The sequence below is a fragment of the Fulvia fulva genome, chromosome 9 (assembly GCF_020509005.1).
Source record: "Fulvia fulva chromosome 9, complete sequence".
Lineage (NCBI taxonomy): Eukaryota > Fungi > Ascomycota > Dothideomycetes > Mycosphaerellales > Mycosphaerellaceae > Fulvia > Fulvia fulva.
The window spans coordinates 388,695-410,156 of NC_063020.1; the positions used below are offsets into that span (position 1 = coordinate 388,695).

Here is a 21,462-nt window from a genome sequence, read left to right on the forward strand (position 1 = left end):
GCTGCTTTGCCGCTGCTCCGGGCAGTCCAATCATTCGTACCAGTCCCATTAAGTTCCATGGTGAAGTCAGTACTGTGTGATAGTTTGAGCCATAATGGAGTCCATCGGAAGATTGGTCGTGCTGCGTGGACTTAGAGGAAGGTGAGGATGATGGCAGTCGAGAGAAGGAACCCGGGCAAAAGGGCTTGGCGTTGGGTGGCGGCCTGTACGTTCAGGCCACGAGGGTTTCGAGCTTGGCTGCTGACAGCTTCCTCGCACTTTCTTTCACGATCCGGGATAGCTCCACCAGACCAACCATTCCGCTTCTCTCCATACAAGACCAAGCTATCTCATTGCTGCCTGCCTGTCAGTCACTCAACAGTCTCGCCTTGGCCTTTGACGCGGCACCCATCTCGAGCTGGACGCCTGCAATACTTTGACACCCACTTCTCCCACTCATGGTCCTCCCTAGCCTCGTTTTCATCATACCAAGAGCACACGCCGCGAGTAGATACGGGCGTTTTGATAAAATGTGCTGTTGGCGGTTGTGAACCTCCAAAGGTAAGCGTAGCGGAGTGGAGCCCTCTACCAACCCTTCTAGACTGCAAAGTAGCGTGCGATCCACGCTACCGCTACTCGACGTACAGTGCTTATTATACGACGACATAGGCGTTAGCGACGAGTATATGTTTGCGAGTTCGCCAACAGGCACAGTGCGGTAGGTCACGTGACCTCAAAACGCAAAGTTGACCAATCAGAGCGGGCGCCAAGGCTAGTTGAGGGCTGGTGATAGAGCTCCACTCCCTCCTCGCTGACGCCACCACCTACGCTCGAGTGTTCGCAAGCTCACACGTCGCTACGGTGGATGGCTAGCGCTCGTCGGTCGTTACGCTTAATAATCGTCATTGCCAGTGTGACCGGTACAGTGTCCTGGCTCTTCGTCTTGCTTGCGATCTTGTTGGGCGCATTGAGATACAGGGAAGTTGGAAGAGATCACAAGCCACATTGAGAAGTAGACAATCCCAACGCGAAACGAAAGCGCCACTTTAGTTCACGCAGCGTATGAGACGCTGTTCTCATGAATCATGGCTACATATTCTATACATCATCTACTCTTACGTCGTAATGAACTTCGCCTGATCCTGAATAACCAACCCAGCAATACTAGCACTACTCAGCGTAGCCAGGACACCCGTGATCAGCGCACTAATCGCCAATCTACTAACATCCGCCGACCGTCCCGGTGCGATCGTGGTGAGCACACCAATTTGCGTACCCAGCGAACCAATATTGCCGAACCCGCAGAGAGCATACGTAGCAATCAAAGTGGCACGTGGCGACATGGTGGCATATTGCGGGTCGGAGACAAGGGCATCGTATGCGACAAATTCGTTCTGGATATGATATTAGTATGCGGTTCTGCAGCGTTGATACCATAAGGGTACTCACCGTAATGACCTTTGTTCCAATCAGACGGGCCACCTTCAAGAGATCTGGCCCTCGCGGCACGCCGAGCAAGAACGCCACTGGGTAGAAGACATAGCTCAAGATCAGCTCCAGAGTCAGGTCGTAGTCTCCGTCAAGGTTGATGTATCGTCCAAACCACGTCAACAGGCCGTTGATGAGGGCCACAAACGCGATGATGCACAGCAACGTGCAGAGAATCATGCCGGCAATTTTCAACCCCAGCCAAGCTCCGTTCGCGAACGCCTGAAGCGCATTGGCCGATTTGTGCTCGTCATCGTCTGGGATCACGACCTTGCCCGCTGTAAGGGATTCTTCCTCCTCGGGATAGCGGAGTTTGCTGACAGCCAACGACGCCGGGATTGACATGACACAGGACGAGATCAACGCCTGTGGGTTCACGCCCAAACCGATATAGGCGACAAGCACAGATCCAGCAATCGTAGCAAATCCAGAGCACATGACCTGATGTAATTCGCACATAGTCAAGTGATTGACGAAAGGCTTTATAAGCATAGCACTTTCACCCTGACCAATGAAAGGCGTAGCCGCAGCAACGACAGATTCGGCCCCAGAAATTCGCATACTCCAGAAGAAGAAGACGGCGAATTTGCCGATGAACCACTGAATGAGACCAATGTAGTACAACAGCTGGACCAGCGCCACGAAGAAGATGATGGCCGGGAGCACGCTGAAGAAGAAGAACGTGTACGCCGCGATTTCCGCCGTGGTGAGGAATGCCACACCATCCTTGGCGAAACCCAGCAGAGATCGCGCAAGACTTGAGATGAAGGCGAAGATGTCGTAACCAGCTCCAGTTCTCAGCACGAAGAGCGCAATGATGTACTGGATGAGCATTCCAGAGATGACCGTGTGCCAATTGATCGCTTTCCTGTTCCGCGACGTTGCCCAAAGACCGAAGATCAGAACTACCAGACCGAACAGACTGATGGCTCGGTTCTCGCGAGTGTTGTCGGCGCTCTCCTCACTGACGAAAGATCCGACGATAATGACGGCGAGTGTGACACCTGCACCAACCCAAAGTCGTGCCTTGGCGGGGATCATGTTATTAACACGGGTGCCAGTCTGTCTCCATGTCCAGCGCATCGGCTTCGTGACGTACGAGGTCCCGGTGTGCAATGTAATGATTCTGAGTGTAATCGCGAGGTAGATAAGGAACGGCACAACCCAATTCTTATCATCCCTATGCAGAACCAAACTCGCAACCCACCACGCAGTCGCAATCAGCCAGAGCAAGATGTGGATGTATATGCGGTATTTGCGATAAAACGTCCTGCCATTGGGCGAGCTGTGATGCGGATCATCGTCCAGCGAGGACGAAGGAGATATCGCTGCGGTGTGGCCCTTCTCCAGATCATTCACCTCGTATTCGCCCTTCTTCTCAATATCATGGCCATGATGCTTGCTTCGATCGTGATCGTTCGGGCTCGGATCGGGGTGGATGGTGGGTTCGCCAGGGTTGCCGACGGTGTAGACGGGCTTGTCGTTGCCGTCGTGGGATATCCTCGAGCTGTGGTGGAGGTGGCGGTGGGTATGCTGATGGCTCGGATGCAGCGCCAGATCGTCGCCGACCGTTGGAGCTGTGGCCATGGTGGTCGTTGGTGAAAGACTGAGGACCCCGCCGCAAAGAGGCTAAGAATGCACACAGAAGAAGAGGTGAGGTGCAGCAGCAAGCGCGTTAAAAGCTGGCTCTACTGAGTGCGCACATGGGCATTTAGAGGGTGCAAGCTACCTTATCTCTGTGCTAGCCGAGCGGCTGATGTTTCTGGACTCGACGAGCAGGCCCACATGATAGTGTAGACCTAGCACTACTGCAGATACTGTGCATGTTGCGAGCCGGCCGTCCATTGGCAGCGCCGTCTCGTTGGCTGAGCGAGACGATCGCCAGCTGCAGCACCAGGGCACCTCAATCCTCGGGACGGACCAACTTCCAGAAGAGAGGCATAAGCATATCAGTGGCGGCCTTGGCAGAGATGACAGTCTTTTAACCATCGGATCCACCGAACGACTACTGCTTTGCATCTGCCGCGGACGTCGCCTGGACTGCAGCACAATAAGATAGCCATCCTGCGGTCGCGTGCCTCATTCCTCTTCGCTTGATGATACCACCACCTCCACACCGGTCTGCTGCAATGAATCAATCAAGACCCGTCGATTGGCGTTCTCAGTGGCGCGGGTACAAGCGACGGGTGGCGACGGCATTACCAGACGCCGCTGCCGACGAAAAGGCACAGTAGCATTCAAGCATACAGAGCTTAAACCGAATCAGCGTGCCTCAAGCGAATGCAGGTGTTGGCTATGTCCGAACGGCGGTGTCCCGCTGGCTGTCGACAGCTCCTGCAATGCAACAAGCAGATCCTCGCCTGCTCTTGACCAGTTTCCCGAACGCGCGAAGAAGTGCAAAGTATCCGGATGGCACGCGACACGCGCAGAAGCGTGGCTGCAGGGTTTCTCCAGCTTTTGCTGCAGAGCGAAAGAGGAAGGTGGAACATGAGGTCCGCCGAGTGGTCGCACCGGAGGTTGACCTGTTTTGTGTCAAAGTGTGAGATGCTCCAACGCACCGAGCATCGTCGTTGTGAGAGATTGGTCTTCGCGAGGGATCGTCTTATCTCGATGGCCTGAGGCCGGTGTCGGGACCGGCCTATCCAGGCACGAGATGATAGAATGAAGCCATGTCTGCTTGCAGTGCAGGCTGTGGTGTGAGACAGCAAGACAAAAGGTATGAGTATGAGTTGGAGAAGGAATAAAGAAGACCTGTAGTTGGCAGCTCCTGAGACATCACCCTCGCACACCCCTGGCATGCAATGATCGGATCAGGACACCGACGTTTCGCGCTTGAGCCAAGACTTTGGGGTTTACGAGAGGATGCGAGCACGCAAACCAGGCGCGCCGGTCGTCAAAGCATTTACATGAGCTCTACTATGTTATGATCCAACAACTCATGCCACTAGTCATACACAGCATGGTCTCGTACGGCATGACACAGACACAGCGTCGCCCTACATATCTTACTCGTCATCCCTCTCCTCCCCAGCAGTCCTCCCACCCTCCACACCTCCCCACGCCGCCCCAAACACCTCACCCCTCCATCCCCAAGCCACACAATAATGACTAGCCAACAGCTGCCACTCCTCCACCTCATCCAACCACTCCACCTTCTCAATCCTCTCCCTCTCACCACTACCAATCCACTCCTCACTCCGCCAAATCTCATGAACATCCCTCGCTCCCTGCCCATCCCTAAGCCCCGCCACCTTCACCCTCTGCCTCTGCGCGTCCAGCGAGAAATACCGCTTCAAAGTCCTCAGCTCAATTCCTCTGGATCCAAGATTCGACACCATCGTCTTGCCGAATGCGTCGAAAGGGCGGATTGGCTCGTAGAGGACCATGGCGAGGGGTCCTTTCAGGTTCATGGTGAAGTATTGCGCCACGCTGCTGGCGGCGTCTGGGGGGAGGTAGCAGAGGCAGCACTCGCTGATGAGGAGGGTTGGGAGAGTTTCGTCGAGCTCTGGGATGATGGGTGGTGACTTGTTGGTGAGATCTCGAAGATCGAGGGCGTGGAGATGGTATGATGAGCCACCTTCCTGCGGCAGGATCATGCGAGAGAGGTGTTGGGAGTTTCTTATAGTTGCGCGTTTGGGAGTCACGTTGGATTCGACGTCGAGCTCGTGGTAGATGACATTATGTTTCCCAGCGCAGAGGCGGAAGAATCGTGTATCTGAGCCGGCACCGAGGGATATAATCTGTTTCCGCTGCGAGGCATCCGTCTCTAGAAACTGCACGACAAGCCTATCAATAGCTTTCGTGCGAACATACGTCCCTCTATTGATGATAGGATACCGCTTCGGCACCTCCTGACCAGCCGGGAAGAAGTCCTTTGCAAACTCATCATCAAGGTAGCCCAGTGACACGGCACTCATCCGACTGCTACTCGCATCATGATCAGTTTGCTGGATGATTTGATCTCGTGTCTTCTCAACTTCTGCCGCTCCCGGTGCATCGTCGAGGTCGCCATTGCCTCTCGGACCTCCTCTGCGGCCTCGAAGTCGCGGGCCTCGCGAGCGGAGGGTGTTGAGGTTGGGGATGGAAGACATGGAAGCGGTTTCATGGTGCGACGGGGTTGAAGATTGTGTTTGCTGATGTCATCTGGCACGGCGGTGGGAAGTGGCCAGTGCAGCCGGGTGGTCATCTTTCGCTCCAGCTTTCTCTCCTTCATCTTTCACTGCATTGAATGTGCATACAGCATCTGCAAGTCCTGCGCTTTCGACTCAAAGAACCATAGACAACAGCAGGTGGCCGTCGCACCCCCAGGGCGACAACCATATCAATCTTGTGGAACCTCTCCGAGCCCTCTCGACACAATGAACGCCTTTCAACATCCTGCATCGATGCCTCCGCTCCACGGGCAGCCGCAACGCTACAGTGTGGAGGGATGATGCTGTAGCTCACAGACTATATGCAGTATCCTGCAGCTGGCTGCCGCTGTTGTCAAGAGCCCGGGCTCCGACTCGCGAGAGGTGAACAGCGTTAGGTGGCACGAAGACTTCATGGGCATAATGCTGAGTGCACGACAGCACGCCATGCGAAGTTCACCTTCTCACAGCAGAGTGCAGATATCGTTGGAGCACATACCCGGCTCGACCTTACCAGGTCTCAAGACAGGCTTCATCTCAACCTCCTCGAGACAGATCTCATCTTAACATCCTTGGACAGCTACGGCTGATGATTGTCAATGAACAGAGAACAGAGACCCATGGCGAACGCATTACCGGCACTTCACCCTCAAGGACTACTCTACGCATGCGGTGTGGCCATTGGCAGTCTTCGCGCCGCTGCGATGCTAGGTAAGCTGCGACAGACTTCCCCACATCCTCGCCGTGCAGAAATATGCAGCATTCTATCGCTTCGAGGAAATCCGGACAGTCGCACGACCTTCAGCTGCGTCAATCAGCCAAAGATCGCAACTGCACACTGCGGATGACCTGCTACATGATGGACAGCAGACGTGGTACCTCATAAGTACGATCAGCGGTGAGTAGGCACCTACGCCTCTGGGTGCTCTATAAGATGCCATGTTCTCCTTTCCACGGAGTTCACAGATCCAGATCCACTGTCGACAATTCTCTCGAACGTCTCATTGCTCTTAGGCACAGCCGCACTCTCTCGAATCGACAGGCCACCCACAAATCTCTACAACATGCTCTTCACCTCCGCTCTACTACTCATCGCCACATCTGCCTTGGCTGCTGTTCTGCCTTGCCCAAAAGACAGCAGCAACGGCAATGCCATCTTCATAGGTGAGTTCGCGCAGCCTTCAACAACACCCTTCCAGCACAAACCACCACTCAGAGAAATGGATACTAACGCGTTTAGACCCACCCATCAAGGCAACCTGCGCTGCCTACGAACAGCGCTGCTGCAATAGAGGAGATCAGGGCTGTCTAGACTCGGGGTATGGCGAGCCTTGCTGCAGTTGGTACCAAAGCTGCTGGCCGAAATATGACTCGGCGGGTCGCCATTATGAAGATATCTGTACTGTCGCTCCCATCAGGCTTGCCGAGATGATGTTATCTAGGCGAATGGTGGAGCAGGTTCGGAAGGATTAGCGAATTCGGGGTCTAACAGTGAATGGGCTCAGGGTAACATGGCCTCGTGGATGGGTACAGGCATGGTCCAAGGTGTCGTTCTATTTCAAGGCAGCTTTTCGAAGATGATGTTTGAGCATCAACGAATGGGATTTCTGTCATGATAGTCTAACATGCTTTACGACTCCACTCACATCCATTCCCTCCAGCGTGGAGTCTTCACGTCGATTGCTCCAGAATCCTGCCAGCCTGAGGCACAACGGCCAGGACCGGGTCTGGCGAAGTGGCAAGTCCAGCCGAGCAGCCGTCAATCTTGCTTCGCTGCACAACACCAACCACAAGGCAACCACATTTTCCATCGACGTCGACGTCCACCTCCAGTGAGCATATGTGAACTCACTAATGGCAACTACATAATCAATTCCTTCATACCAAGCCCACCACCACGACACCCAGTTCTTCGGGACAACAGCACCTCACTACGCCACCCCGTCACATCACCAACATGACCACCTCAAACACCAGCACTCCCCAGCGCTTCTGGCGCAACAACGTCTCACCGGCCCCATGGTACCCGATCAAGGGCATCTATTACTTCGCCACACACCGATTCTTGCATCCACTCCTTCGAAGCAGAATCATACCACTCACGCTGCTGTCGACATGTGTGTTGGCAATTCTGTTCTTGACGGCGTACCTCCCGATAGTGGCGTTTCTGGCGCTCTTCCATTACAGAGGTTCTGCGTGGGTGAATGGAACATTTTTCATTGTAAGTCATCTTCCAGATCACGTTCATCGTTTGCTGACAATTCATGGCAGCTCGGCGTTGGCTCACTTCTCATCCAAGTGCTGTTCGAAGCCATATTCGTCGATCACACGCAAGTCGACATCTTCGACGCTGTGCTAGTTGCTGAGGGCTACGAAGGCCTTGTCAAGAAGCGAAGACCCATCTCGGAAGACATCGATGAGGCAGATCCATACAAGCGACTAGGTCCGCGCGACAAAGGAGCACAATATGCGCCCTTCTCCTTCAGGCAGATCTTCGAGTTCGTGTTATTCCTGCCACTGAACTTCGTGCCGTTTGTGGGTGTGCCTCTCTTCCTACTTCTTACAGGGTACAGAGCAGGACCTTTGCTCAATTGGAGATACTTTGCACTCAAGGAGTTCACGAAGAAACAACGAAATCAGTACATCAAGTCGAGAAAGCGGAGATGGGAGTATATGTGGTTTGGAACGACTTATATGATCCTGCAACTCATTCCGGTACGTTCCTGGAGGGTAGAAGGCGTCGAGCGGTGTCTGAGGCTTTGATGTGTATGAAGCGCTTCGTGCAGCGCATATCTCACGCCATACATTATAGCCTGAGACACCGCCACGTGGTTCTCGAGTATGGCTAACACCCTTCTGTTTGTAGGTTGTTGCGATGCTGTTTCTTCTGACTTCTGCAGCTGGAAGCGCATTATGGTCTGTTCACATGGAGCAGGAACAACAGCGTCTTGATGAGCATACGGACTTTGAAGACGATGCAGATCAGCCTCCAGAATACACAGACGAGCCATAGACGGCTGACGCTTCTGTTATGCATGGGTGTACACACCATATCCACTTTCAGCTTGGTGCCTCAGCCCCAGGGCCCGCATCTGCATCCTTCGACGATCCACATCTGTGCGACTGATCATCTGCTCTGCTGCCTTCACATCTCACAGCTAGAGAGACTGACATGTTGTCTCAATTACTATACTCAGGGTGACCATTGGCGGCAAGTTGTGCTTTCGCAGATATCACCATGTTACGACGTCCAGATACAGATACAGCCGATGCCATCAACAGCGCCAGCGAAAGGGCCGTGCCACACTTACCCGAGATCGCCGTGTCACGAGCGTCGAGTCTGGCAAGTAGCCGGAGGACTAATGGCACTGCAGCATCAAAGAAGATATACCAAAAGCGACCGGCATTCCCAAGAGTCAATACTGACCACGCTTTCCAACCTCACTGGAAGCCAGGCTATCATCACAGCGAGACCTGGAAGCGCGCTCACCAGCCCGATCCTGAGTGGCGCGTCAAGTGGAGCCAGCATTGTTTTCCAAAAGGGCGTGTCTTGATCATAGATTATGTCAGTAACGAGTCCAATGTTCCCGACGGCGGCAGGAGACACATCACAGTCGCTACACAGGAAATTCAAACGCTTTCTGAGCTCAAGCGCTTCTATTCCGATGGCAAACGTGTCCATGGTGCCGCTTTGCGAGTGATCCACGTACAGAATGCTTCATGGGCTACGCAATTCCTGCTCAAAAAGTTCAATATCGATCATCCTAGCGAGCTTGTTGGCATGAAGACGTTCAGCAGGTGGGCCAAGTACGAGAAACCAAGACAAAGAAATGGCAAACCATTTCCAAGTGGACGTTCGTGGCGAGGACAGACGGATCCGTGGCGCAAGGTATCCCGAGCCGCGTTTGGACTGGATTACATGAAGAACTTCACAACAGATACACCACATCGCCGTAAGCGGCAGACGATGGCTGGTGAAGGACCCGTAGATGCAAAGCTCATGCATCTCAATGTTTACGAGGACAATCAACATGCTCCGTATGGGTACGCTACTTGTGTGCAGCGACTGTCTGTGTACGTTCAGCGCAATCTAGGCCCTCCTTCTAGGGTCTCACCTGATATCGACATCAAGAATCCTTACGCAAGACAGCTTGCGAATGGCAACGGCCGAGTTGGAGCAGCCAAGACCGACGAGGTGCTTCTCGAGTATCTGGACAATGGTAATACCGTCATAGTCTTCGAAAGTTCTGCTTCAATGTCGTTGGAAGATTGCATCGTGCAGCCCAGGAACGAGTTCGAGAACAGATGGCGTCGTTTATCATTCTACCTTAGGAAGGAAGATGTACTCAACGACTCTCGCCTGGCAGCTCAGTGTACCAACTTCATCATGGTGGACCTCTTCCACGGCTTGGGCGTCGTCTGGAACCAGTTCCTCGCCGCAGCAGCTGATCACGTTTCTCTGCTCGAGGACAAGATATACGAGAACCCTGCAGACGAGTCAAGAGCACCCGAGCTATGGATGAACCAAGCGTCGTGGCTGAAGGTAGACAAAGTCATGTGGCTGCACTCCGATCTGGCGAAGGAGATGCAGGAGATCATGTACGAACTGGCCAACGTGGACGATGAAGAGAATGGAGTGGAGGTAGACTGGATGGCAAGCACACCTGCCGAGTTCGAGCGGTTGCAACATAAAGTATCGGAGGATCTGGTGCAGCCTACCAACAACCTCAGTGATCTGATGTACAAGTCGGTGGGAATCCGAGACTCGCGACAGTCGTTGCAGCTTGGCTTGTCAATGTGGCGACTTAGCTGGATCACTTTCATCTTCCTCCCATTGACCTTCATCGTCGGCTTCTTCGGTATGAACGTCGATCTCTTTGCAGACGATCCCGGCATTGGGTGGTACTTTGTGGCCGCAGCGATACTGATGCTTCTAGGTAAGTAGATGTTACACACGTGGAGCTGCCTAAGCTAATGCTAGCATAGTCATCATCCTGTGGTACGGCGTCAAACACAGCTTGCAGCGTAGTCGACAAACACCTTATCAGCGAGGGCTTTACGAGGCACTTTTTGACAACCTCGAAGAGGAACATCCTGACCTTTGGACGAGCGCTGGTGCTGTGGATGATGTCGATCCTTCCCAGCTCAGCTCTTCCGATCGATGGCGATGGAGGCTTTTGAGGCGATGGTTCTCGCCCGAGAGAACTATCAACAAGAAGCTGTACAGCATACTCACACATGATGGCAGTCAATCTGAGCTCGGCGCCTGGGCATCAGTCAAACGCTACCTACTAGTGCGTTGGCTTGGTCAAATCGAGCTTCGGCAACCGTCTATACAGTCAATCGAGCTTGACCAGACTGATCTCAGTGCCAGAGTTGAAGCAAGATACGAAAGCGGGACGATCTCAGAACTAGCGAAGTTCAGCACGACAGCTGCAGTGGCTGAGGCAGAGCCTACAGCGGCTGAACCGCTATCCAGCTTTGGCTTGAGGCCATTGACACATGAAGATATGAGACGGCAGAGCGAAGATAGGCCAAGTAGTCGTGGAAGCAGTGGTATCATCATCGAGGAAAGAAATCTGTCGGACTCGGAGAGTGATGCTGGGGAAGGCGCTTCAAAAATATACAGCAGCATTTGCAGGCGAGCGTCGCAATGAGCTGACCTCCTCGTTGTCTCAGCGTCACATGCTTAGCTTTGTGCACATGTCGAGGTCGCGTTCACAAGCCGAATGGCAAACAAGCCATATCGCTGCTTTTCTTAGCCGCAATGCCGCTTTGAACGATTCTGTTTGCTTCTTGGCACGTGAGTGGTGACCCGGCTTCATAAGAGTGAGCCGTGCTCGCCCGGGCCCACATGCAACAAACGAGATCTCCCAAGGCTCCAGGCTTGCCCTCGCTCACATGGACGACAGCAACAATCACAACACCACTACCACCAATAACTTCGATCTCACGATGGCAAACAACAGCAGCAGCGAAGACGAAGACCTCGGAGCAGCGTTCGCGAAGGCTACCGCAGACAAACCAGACAGCCGTGCCGCCACACGCAAAAAGAACAACGTCGTGGTCCCAGTCGCGGCACCAGAAGCCGACGGAGCGAAGAAGATCTCGGCTGCGTGAGCATTATACCTCACCCTCTTCAACCCAACACACTAACACCTTCCCAGCATGTCTACGGCCACAACAAGCTCATTCCCGGCCAATGGTTCGCCTCCCGCGCCTCAGCCTCCACCACCTGGAACGCCCACGAGCCCACCCCCTCCAACGTCCACCCCGGCCCCGAGGGCGCCTTCTCCATCATCGTAATCTACGACGAGCACGGCGACCTCAACGAAGACCTCGACGGCGGCACCACGATCCTCTTCGCCAGCACCGGCGCCTCAACCTGGAAGAAGCACAGAAAAACTCTCAAGAACGACGCCACCGTCGCCCTCGACGCTTCCATCGCCAGCAAGAAACCGGTGCCTGTCTTGCGTGCTGCGCCGAAGGCGAAGATGGGTGGGAAGAAGTCGGAAGAGGTGCTGTATCCGACGCAGGGTCTGAGGTATGATGGGTTGTATCGGGTTGTGAGTGCCATGCGGGGGGAGATCAATTTGGGGACTAATGGGAAGTATGATGCGTACTGCTTGAAGCGGCTGCCGATTGTAGATGAGGTTGTGAAGGTCAAGAAGGCGGAGAATCAGTATGCACAGCTGGAGTTGAAGGTGAGTATTCCGCGCTGTGAACAGGGCTATGGTGGGTATGTTGAGGGACCGCCGAAGCCGTTGTAGCTTGGGGTGCATCATATGCATGGGCGGGTTGTGCTTCTAACGGGCGGGCGAGGCCAGGCTGGCTGCGCCAGCTGTAGACTGATCACGAGGTTCGTGGCGTTACGATAACGTTTCTCGCGCCTCGTCTAGATATCAGCTGTAGCTTCACAAGAATCAAGTCACGTGAAAGCGTAGAGTGCGCGTGTGGTGGAGTGCCCTTTTTGCATGTGATATCTCCGAAGTGAAGCCGCCTCGCCACTTTCCACTTCCGTTTCCGCCTGCTGCCTACACCGCCATCATAAGTCCACACCCTATCACATACCACCGTCAGCAACACAACGCCTATCATGGCCTCCACCGACATCGCCGCTAAGAAGCACATCTTTCCTTTCTTCCGTTTGCCAGGCGAGCTCCGCGACAACATCTACGACTGCTGCGACGACTATGAGCCAGACTATGGATACATGCTCTTCGTCATGAAGTTTTGCACTCACGTATACGTGTGCCTGAAAGGCGGCTTCGTGACAGATCTTCTTCTCATCAACAAGCAGTTCACTGCCGAGTATCGAAGCCACAAGCAGCGACATAGGTACCTAAGTATCTCTAAGCGACCTTGTCTCGCCAGGGGTGATCTTTTCCATGTCATGGACGAGGAGCGCCTTCCTCGCCTTGCGCAAAATATTGCAAGGGTCGAGTTCAGCATCGATGCGTATGCCGGTCAGCTAGCCGAGGATACGGACGAGGAATGGGCCTGGATACAGCATATGCTAGAGAAGATGCTGCCGAAGATCCAAGTGGGTCAGATCACCGTCCGGGCACACATGAATAACTGCATTAACAATCACACCCCTGAAACTCTGGAGCAATTGTGGAGCAAGGATGGCAAGGACGGCAAGGATGCCTTGGAAGTGTTCACCAGTACCGGAGTCGCGTCGGTAAAGGTCTGCTCGTTCTTCGATCAGAGCTACACAGGATTCGGCTGTCCGAGGAATGTCGTGTGGAAGGAGATTGGTAGTTGAACCAAGGGTGGTAGGTGGACGGACTCAACTAAGATATGAAGCAGAGTGGCAGACGCGAGAAGCGGTCGCCGGACATCGAGGGCCATTTGGCCACTCGAAACCTTGTAGATCGGATACGGCAAGAACTGGTCGAAAGTGGTGATCTGCGTTACGGGATAGTCAACGAAAGTGCATGGTGCTCTCCCTTAAGCATCCATGGCCTGGGCTTCTGCTATGAAGCTTGAGGACAGCGAGGAGACTGCTTCGTAGTGTATATACAAGAGGTATTACAGCCATGCGAGGTATTGCACCTCGAGGGCTAATAGGGGCAGGGAATGCCGTGGGTTGTCATCGGCTCTTGGGGAGTCGGGAGACAGATAGCCTGAGATAGATGCCAGAAGGCACGTCCACGACGTAATGATTATACCACTGCTGTCTCCGGTTCCAGTGGTATGAGTGTTGAGAAGTTATGCATACTCCTGCCATTTCGACCAGATTCTCCAGTCCAATACCTGGTCGGTGTCGGCTTGCAACGTCGTACAGCACACGGAGCAGAGCATCTGAAGACCGTAGTCCACCGTTAACTCGGCTTATTGATGATCCGAAGATTGAGTGAATGTAACGACGGCAGCCAGGGTTAGCATTGACGTCACTCTCATGTGCACACATAAATCGTCGCCGCTCCGTGAGCCCACTCTCACCACACCTTCCGACTCACCTCACCCTCCGACTCACCTCACCGTCCCCACCAACACTAGCCTCTTCACAACACTTAGCCGCTGACATCAACATCATACCACCCCAACATCACAGCACCCCAACATGGCACCCACCAAGCAACCAACCCCCAAACCCTTCCACTTCTTCTCCCTCCCCGGCGAACTCCGCAACGAGATCTACGACAACCTCTCAACCGGCCCCCTCCCCGTCCCAAACCGCCGCTTCAACAGAAAAGACCTGCACGCCACCATCAAAGACGGTCTATGCCCAAACTTCCAGCTCGTCAACCGACAATTCCGCTCCGAGTACGAACAGCGGCACGCAAACCGCAGCATCCTGATCGTCGACGTGCTAGTCCCAGACCTCAACCCAGGCTTCTTCATCCAGCCTCGGCAGATGCGGCGTTGTGTCGGTCTCGAGGTCGTCCTGCGATGTCGTGGCGGTTCGATAATTGGTCATAATATGGAGTTCCAGTCGGAGGCTGTGCCTAACATAGTGGAATGCTTACCGAATATCAAGAAGGCGGAGGTCAAAGTGCTGATTACGCGGTGTCAGGATCCTGCGGCGCCGAAGTCGACGCAAGAGATTCTGCAGCGGACGCATCATGCGCTGATTGACAAGTTTTTGGAGACTGAGGAGATGGTGGCTTTGAGGGTGCTTTTGGCTGATGACCTTAAGGATGGGGTATACGTCAAAGAGAAGGACCATGGGGTGTTGAGAACACTCGGCGAGTGGAAGCGTGGTGATGGATGGAAGTATGCCGAGTGAGATGTACTGATTGTGCAGGCACTGTTGGCAGTACGATTTCCTCGTTTGCGGATCATACAGAGGACCAATGCGTTCGAGGAAGCCGCGGTGCCTGCCTCCAGACCTAATTACAGCCAGAGATGGAGGAGCCGATGGTAGCGAAAGAACCAGAGGGCTATCAAAAAGTGCGGAAGTCTTCCACATAGACGACCATGAAGGTATACAGATAAGTCGTTACGGACACCGTGACCCGGGGCGGAGCACGTGCATCGGTGCTCTCTCGAGTCCTGATCCTGCTCTCACGAGAGCCCTGCGGTTCCATGTTCAGAAACGTAAGAGTAAAAGCATCGTACCTCAGAAACGTAATGCCAAGCCATATGTGTCGCTCCTCGTGACATGTGTGAGGCGGTGGGTGCAACACGCTGGAGCAAGCAAGTCGTAACTTGCTTCTTCATAGTCGACCTCCATCGTTCCGGCAGTGTCGATATCTGCTGTATCTGAGGTCAGCAGGTCTGGGTGAGCGAGTCACGACTACGGAATTCGTGATCTAGAGAGGCACATAGTCGGCATCGTCCCGGGAACATGCCGTTCCCATTCTTCAACCTACCGCAAGAGCTGCGCGATGAAGTTTACGAGCGCCTCATCTCAGAAGCGCAGTACCCAAACCACCCTCGTCATCCTTTCCAAGATGTGGACATGGCAATCCGCGGTGCCTTGGTGCTGAAGCTACTGCTGGTCAGCAGACGCTTCGCGCAGGAGTATCAGCAGTGCCAAAAGAGTCATGGTGTGCTCATGATCGACGCCATCAAGGTGCGGAGTCGTCCAGCTTCGAAAGATATTGTATACTCGGCAGAGACGCCGCCCAATGGAAATTGGGTTCGTGCGAAGGACCATTTCGGCTTGAAGTTGATCGGCGACTGGCGTAGAGGAGATGGGTGGAAAGCGGTGTGATCAGTAGTTGAGTATTGAATGCCAGGCGGTCTGGTTGGAATCGCGTTGTGATGGAAGCACAGCTCCTCTTCTCCGCATCCAGTCCATTGACACTCGTCTCCCTCACCAACATTCACGATTCCCCTATTGTCCTACACTTCAACATGGTGACACTTTTCCTCGCCATCCCCTCGCCAGGTCTTGGCCACCAGCGCTCCTCGGCATCCAGTAACAGCTCAGCGAAGCCCGCCTTGCTGTATGCTCTGGTGTGCATAGCTTCTACGTCAATATGAAAGTCATCGCATTCTGTGGCAGATTGTCGGTATTTGCGGAGGAATTCCGCCTTTGAAGAGACTGTGGCGCGCAGACCAGAAGAGTTGGACATGGTGAAGCTTGGACAGACAAGCGTCCATGGAGGGAGAGGATAGTTGCAGTGAGCGGTGTTGATGGCGTGCATCATGTGAATGGTGGTCTGTTCTACTGTAGATGCTATCATGTCGTTCTCATTGGGATGCTGCCGCTCGGCGATAGTGGCATTTGCTGTTTTCGAAGTTCCTGATGCCAGACCAAGCAGTGCCAGAGAGTTGTCCCTGCTCCAGGCATTGTCTAGGCACGAAATTGTGCAGTGTCAGGCCGACGAGTGGACCGAGATGAAGCCTCAGCATGATAGCGTCCATCTATGAGCATGACACAGCGTGCAGGGCACCATTGCAATGGTATTCTCTTTCTCTTTGCCCCGGCCCCCGTGGCGAAGTGCAGTCAGCAAGGATGACGCCGCAACGAGCCCAGCGCAACAGTGACGCCTGAACAAGCACGAAGCACGAAGCACGAAACATGACCAGGTTGAGCATGTCCCTCACCGCCGACACGCACTCGAGGCTGATACCAAGCCTCTGCCTGTCTTGGCTGTAGAAACGCCCCTCCGGAAAGCAGTCCCGCGCCCAACGACATCGACTCGATCCCCGAATGCGATAGCACAAGACCACCGCAACGATGCGCTCCTCCAGCCCTCTCCCTTCCGCCCTCCTCCTCCCCCTCCTCCCCCTCCTTCCCCTCCTTCCCCTCCTTCCCCTCCTTCCCCTCCTCCGCGTCGCATCAGCCGCAGCCCAAACAACACAGACACTCGCAACTGGCCTCATCATCGAACACACCTCGGGCCCCGTCGTCTGCCATCGGCCCACGCGAATACACGACAAACTCTCGATGCACTACCGGGGGACACTGCAGGCAAATGGAAAGGAGTTCGATCAGTCATACAAGCGTGGCAAGCCCTTTCAGTTCACGCTGGGCGAGCATGAGGTGATTGACGGCTGGGACCAGGGACTGCTGGGCATGTGTCCGGGGCAGAGCAGGAAGTTGACGATCCCGCCGGCGCTGGGATATGGTAGTGCGGATATGGCATCGATCCCGGCGAACAGTGTGCTGGTGTTTGAGACGAAGCTTATGGATATTGTAAAGGAAGGAAACGGCCCGGTCAGCGATGCGGAGAAGGAAATGATGAAGCTGAAGGGGACAGAGACTGCAGATGGCATGTTCAGCATCGCGACTGCGCCACCGCAGCCGGGAGGAAGTATGGAAAGCGAGGGCGAAGACGACCAGGGCATCATACCATCACCTCCACCCGAAGGGACACCGCCCGAGCAGACAAAGTGTCATCTGCTGGGTCCATTCGCTCTGATGGTGCAAGGACTGCTGGGTGCGTTCGCACTGTTGACGCTTGTGTACAAGAGATGGAGAGAAACGCCCAAACGACCGTGGAAGATCTTCTTCTTCGACGTGAGCAAGCAGGTCTTTGGATCGATGCTCACCCACGTCATCAACCTGGCCATGAGCGAGCTTGGAAGTGTCGACATGGCGAATGCGGCTGCTGCTGTTGCGACCAAGACCAAGGACAAGCATCCATCCGAACGCTCGCCGAATCCGTGTTCATTCTACCTGCTGAACTTGGGAATCGATGTGAGTATTCTATATCGCATCTTCATCTCCTATGCTAACCATCACAGACAACAATCGGCGTCCCAGTCCTCTACTTCATCCTCAAAGCCCTCTACCACCTCTTCCTGCGCACGCCCCTCGCCAACCCCCCAGAATCCATCAAATCCGGCCACTACGGCACCCCCGCTAAAGTCCAATGGTACCTAAAACAACTCCTAATCTACTGCATCGGCCTGACCTTCATGAAACTCTTCGTCTTCTTCCTGTTCCTCGCCATGCCCTTCTTGCCCTGGATCGGCGACTGGGCCCTCCGCTGGACAGAAGGAAACGAAGCACTCCAGATCGCATTCGCCCTCTTCCTATTCCCACTAGCGATGAATGCGGTGCAGTACTGGGTCATCGATAATTTCATCATGGATAAGAATCAGGATCGGAAACATGCCGGTGGGTATAGCCATGTTGCGGAGGAGGATGAGGAGGAGAGGGAGAGGATGATTGGGGATGATGAGACGATTGTGGATGAGGAGGCGGTGAGGGGGAAGGGGAGTGATGAGGAGAGCGGAAGGGGCCAGGCGATTAAGGAGATTGATCCGCTACCGATACCGAGTTATCCTGAGAGGAGAGGCGAGGGAAGTCAGAGGACGAGTCCGAAGAGGAGTGATTGAGGGGTTTAGTGAGGAGGAGGTTTTCTTGGAGGCGTTAGTTAGCGAGAGTGTGGAATACGAGATAGATGCATTACGACAGAACAATTTCTTGAGAGGCCACACTTTCATGGCGTCGACAGTTCCTCAAGCGGACCATTGGATGACATCTGCGCCTATCTGTGCGCAAACACCTGGCATCACGGTACACGAGTTCTCTAAGCGGTCGTTGTCAAGCGGGAGCTGAAATATCACTACAGGCTCTCGAGCCTTAGACAAGCTTTCAAGAGGGGCATCTACGCCACGTCCAAATCCAGATCAGATCACACTGTGGAGTCGCAAATGTACGCGGGCGAGAACATCACCGGCTGCGTTCCGTCCATCCAAGATCCGAACAAATCCATGGGAAGGCCTCTATTGCTCATCGACTGCAACACTTTGCGTCTGAACTATGCGACCGCGGTGCGGAGGCATGTTGAGCAGACATATACGGCTTGACAACAAGGTCCAGTACATACGACCACAGGCTAGTAAAAGTTCGGGATCCCGTTCAAACCGTTCTGACATACTTTACATCTGGCACTACCTCGTTTCTTATTTGCCCCTTGTATTTCGAGCCCTATGACGGAAGCTTGATAGTACTAGCAATATTAGGTGTAGTAGTGTCCCGTCGAGGTGTCACCGCGATGAGCAAGGACAAATGAACCGATCAGATTGGCGCATGCGGAGTCGCGAGACATCTTGGCGGACAAGTTGACGGCCTTTCCATCTTAGACATGTATGCTCCGCTCACCGCCGAAGACGATATCGATGCTCGCGTCTATAAAACCTGTTGATAAGTTAGGCCAATAAAGGCGATTCTCCACGACACTTGAGATCGTTGAACGACAAGAGGATAGAGGCTCATATGAGGACAGTCCTTCGGACTATCCTTCACTGTATATATAAAATGCATGAATCTCACTTAGAGCTCTGCCAACTCGCTCTTCCCTCCTCCCTCTTGCGTCTTTACCGCTCTTCGCGCTGTTCTGTTCCGAGCTACTACTACACAGAACGATCCTACTCTTCAGTCCGCTCTACCGCGCTACCACCAAAGTCGATACCCTCGATCCAACACGGGTCTGGCCACTATACAGATTTTAGCTCTCGATGTCGTAGACAGAGACACAAACAACTATTTAACAAAGACAGGTATAGACAGCTAGGTAGGGACTTACGCCTAGACATTGACAAAGTTCCAACCGATCCTCGCATTCGCTGCAATCCTCGTCGCAGGCGGCCATCGCGCTACTAACAGCTGCGACCAAGACAGATGCGATCCAGAAGAGGCGCGCCATCTTTGAGTAGTCAAGTTGGGTAATGATGTTGCTTAGAGATCGAGGCCTAGGCAGAGCAGCTGTGTCCTTTTATAGGCAGTTGAACATACTAGGCTAGGTTACCTTACACCACTGTTGCTTGTTATTATACACTGCAAGTTCTTATGCCTACCCACACGCGATGCATGCTTTATCGGACCAGACGCAAGTGTACGCATGAGATTTGGCCGACCTATACGCCTACGTGGTGGTCGTGGTGCCTACCTATCCGGACCTGCTGCAGTCTCAAAACCAGGATCCCCGGCGTAGCACCCAGTATTAACTACACTAGACCGCGAGACTAAAATCACGGTGGGTGAACACGTGGGGATCCCTCATGTTGTATGTTTTTGGCCGTTCCTTTTGTAGACGCCGAGCTCGATTCCTTACGGCAGGACGACGAACATGAGGTTGTAAGGGTAGTTGCTCTGTTTTTGGTCCAAGGTGGAATGGCTGAGCCGATTACATTGCTTACGATGTCCTCTGTTTGGCTCGGGAGTATGTTGGGCCGCGATCCAGAGTCCCTATCTTTAGAACACTAAGAGAAAGCGGGACAGAGGTCCAACGGAGACAGGATAGCCGTGTCGGTCCCCATGCACCCGCGAAAGATTGAAGCATCGGTGATGCCGACCATGTAACGAATGGGGCCTTTCCGGCGATGAACGATTGTGTCCCTCCCCTGCCTTTGCTCGTCGTAAGGTTTGCTGGAGGGGAGGAGCGCTGGCCTTCTTGGTCTGCGTCTCTCTTCTGCTGCGATGGCTCTACGGCTGAGCCCTGCAGTAGCCTGCAGTAGCAATCCTACGTACTCTACGCAGGATGCTGTGAGGTTACAGTAGTTCTTCGCTGTAGCGGAATCTCTGCTTGGAAGCCTCGACTCCATTCGTGCGCCAGAAGCATCGTGAGGAACACGCCGGCGCAGATGTAGGCATTAGGATAGGTAGACTGTCGGAGGGAGGGGCTATGATTCGTATAGATTTATGTCTCGGGTTCAAACTTGACATGTCTCCAAGTCTTGATGTGAGTGAGTGAGCATAGTGCTCGTGTTGGTGCTCGTAGAACGTGCCACGGTGGTCTGTATTCTGGCAACGACTAGCAAAACCTTGTCCCTCGGCAACTTCCGAGCCCCACCAATATAATAGCTGAGAATTAATCAATTTGCAGTAAAGCTGCTCTTGGCGCTAGAGAGCTAATTTTCGCCTATTTGCCTACTTTCTATTCTACCTACCTATTAAAATTACCTTATTCTCTTAATATCGCGCTATCTACTATAATACCTTATAGAGGACCTTAAGGCTCTTTAAGAACGCTTCCTCTACCTTAATAACGTCTTATCTCTGTCTATTAAAGAATATAATCCCGGTATTAACCTTACGAGTAATATCTATAGTAAAACCCGGATCTAGCGAATAGTAGACCCGAATAGTATTAAGAAGTAATATTAGCGCTATAGAGAAGGTAAGCTAATACGGTAAAGATAAAGGATAAAGATAATATTAAGAATAATAAGAAGAATACTATTACCGGTAAGAGAGATTAACTATAGATAGCTATTATTAAGTAGTACGCGGTTAGCTTAATTATAGATATCTAGTACCTTAATAGTAAACCTATATACGTATCTATTCGAAGAGGTAGATATACCGGAAGTTACTACTATAGCCTCGAATACGTAGACTATCGTAGTAATAATATAAGGGCGTATATATACTAGAGGATTAAAAAGTTCAAGGCTAGACTAGTTATAAGGGGCAAATTCGTAAAACCCGGATTGACTATCGCTAAACACGACA

General features: G+C 53.3%; 11 protein-coding genes across 11 annotated transcripts; 8 read left to right on the plus strand and 3 right to left on the minus strand.

The window, feature by feature from the left end:
• Nucleotides 1-1,094: 1,094 nt before the first annotated feature.
• On the minus strand, nucleotides 1,095-3,054 carry CLAFUR5_08889 (Sodium/nucleoside cotransporter 1; the record flags this gene model as incomplete). Its single annotated transcript, XM_047908037.1, has 2 exons — nucleotides 1,095-1,373; nucleotides 1,429-3,054. 2 exons carry the CDS (start codon nucleotides 3,052-3,054, stop codon nucleotides 1,095-1,097), a joined length of 1,905 nt encoding a protein of 634 aa, XP_047766041.1.
• A 1,418-nt stretch (nucleotides 3,055-4,472) lies between these two features.
• Nucleotides 4,473-5,558, minus strand: CLAFUR5_08890 (Leucine carboxyl methyltransferase 1; the record flags this gene model as incomplete). Its single annotated transcript, XM_047908038.1, has 1 exon — nucleotides 4,473-5,558. The coding sequence occupies one exon, from the start codon at nucleotides 5,556-5,558 to the stop codon at nucleotides 4,473-4,475; it is 1,086 nt and encodes a 361-aa protein (XP_047766710.1).
• Nucleotides 5,559-6,661: 1,103 nt separating this feature from the next.
• CLAFUR5_20076 (uncharacterized protein) lies at nucleotides 6,662-7,070 on the plus strand (the record flags this gene model as incomplete). The annotated part of the gene is made up of 2 exons (XM_059462920.1): nucleotides 6,662-6,761; nucleotides 6,838-7,070. 2 exons carry the CDS (start codon nucleotides 6,662-6,664, stop codon nucleotides 7,068-7,070), a joined length of 333 nt encoding a protein of 110 aa, XP_059319100.1.
• A 484-nt stretch (nucleotides 7,071-7,554) lies between these two features.
• CLAFUR5_08891 (uncharacterized protein) lies at nucleotides 7,555-8,610 on the plus strand (the record flags this gene model as incomplete). Its single annotated transcript, XM_047908039.1, has 3 exons — nucleotides 7,555-7,818; nucleotides 7,869-8,312; nucleotides 8,464-8,610. 3 exons carry the CDS (start codon nucleotides 7,555-7,557, stop codon nucleotides 8,608-8,610), a joined length of 855 nt encoding a protein of 284 aa, XP_047766708.1.
• A 225-nt stretch (nucleotides 8,611-8,835) lies between these two features.
• On the plus strand, nucleotides 8,836-11,254 carry CLAFUR5_08892 (uncharacterized protein; the record flags this gene model as incomplete). Its single annotated transcript, XM_047908040.1, has 2 exons — nucleotides 8,836-10,534; nucleotides 10,584-11,254. The coding sequence occupies 2 exons, from the start codon at nucleotides 8,836-8,838 to the stop codon at nucleotides 11,252-11,254; spliced, it is 2,370 nt and encodes a 789-aa protein (XP_047766285.1).
• A 244-nt stretch (nucleotides 11,255-11,498) lies between these two features.
• Nucleotides 11,499-12,367, plus strand: CLAFUR5_08893 (uncharacterized protein; the record flags this gene model as incomplete). Its single annotated transcript, XM_047908041.1, has 2 exons — nucleotides 11,499-11,711; nucleotides 11,765-12,367. 2 exons carry the CDS (start codon nucleotides 11,499-11,501, stop codon nucleotides 12,365-12,367), a joined length of 816 nt encoding a protein of 271 aa, XP_047766240.1.
• Nucleotides 12,368-12,693: 326 nt separating this feature from the next.
• Nucleotides 12,694-13,365, plus strand: CLAFUR5_08894 (uncharacterized protein; the record flags this gene model as incomplete). Its single annotated transcript, XM_047908042.1, has 1 exon — nucleotides 12,694-13,365. The coding sequence occupies one exon, from the start codon at nucleotides 12,694-12,696 to the stop codon at nucleotides 13,363-13,365; it is 672 nt and encodes a 223-aa protein (XP_047766241.1).
• Nucleotides 13,366-14,166: 801 nt separating this feature from the next.
• CLAFUR5_08895 (uncharacterized protein) lies at nucleotides 14,167-14,832 on the plus strand (the record flags this gene model as incomplete). The annotated part of the gene is made up of 1 exon (XM_047908043.1): nucleotides 14,167-14,832. One exon carries the CDS (start codon nucleotides 14,167-14,169, stop codon nucleotides 14,830-14,832), a length of 666 nt encoding a protein of 221 aa, XP_047766780.1.
• A 561-nt stretch (nucleotides 14,833-15,393) lies between these two features.
• Nucleotides 15,394-15,762, plus strand: CLAFUR5_08896 (uncharacterized protein; the record flags this gene model as incomplete). Its single annotated transcript, XM_047908044.1, has 1 exon — nucleotides 15,394-15,762. The coding sequence occupies one exon, from the start codon at nucleotides 15,394-15,396 to the stop codon at nucleotides 15,760-15,762; it is 369 nt and encodes a 122-aa protein (XP_047766243.1).
• A 972-nt stretch (nucleotides 15,763-16,734) lies between these two features.
• CLAFUR5_08897 (FK506-binding protein 2) lies at nucleotides 16,735-18,341 on the plus strand (the record flags this gene model as incomplete). The annotated part of the gene is made up of 2 exons (XM_047908045.1): nucleotides 16,735-17,697; nucleotides 17,745-18,341. The coding sequence occupies 2 exons, from the start codon at nucleotides 16,735-16,737 to the stop codon at nucleotides 18,339-18,341; spliced, it is 1,560 nt and encodes a 519-aa protein (XP_047766242.1).
• Nucleotides 18,342-19,376: 1,035 nt separating this feature from the next.
• Nucleotides 19,377-19,654, minus strand: CLAFUR5_14675 (uncharacterized protein; the record flags this gene model as incomplete). Its single annotated transcript, XM_047913823.1, has 2 exons — nucleotides 19,377-19,445; nucleotides 19,535-19,654. 2 exons carry the CDS (start codon nucleotides 19,652-19,654, stop codon nucleotides 19,377-19,379), a joined length of 189 nt encoding a protein of 62 aa, XP_047766045.1.
• Between the last annotated feature and the right edge of the window lie 1,808 nt (nucleotides 19,655-21,462).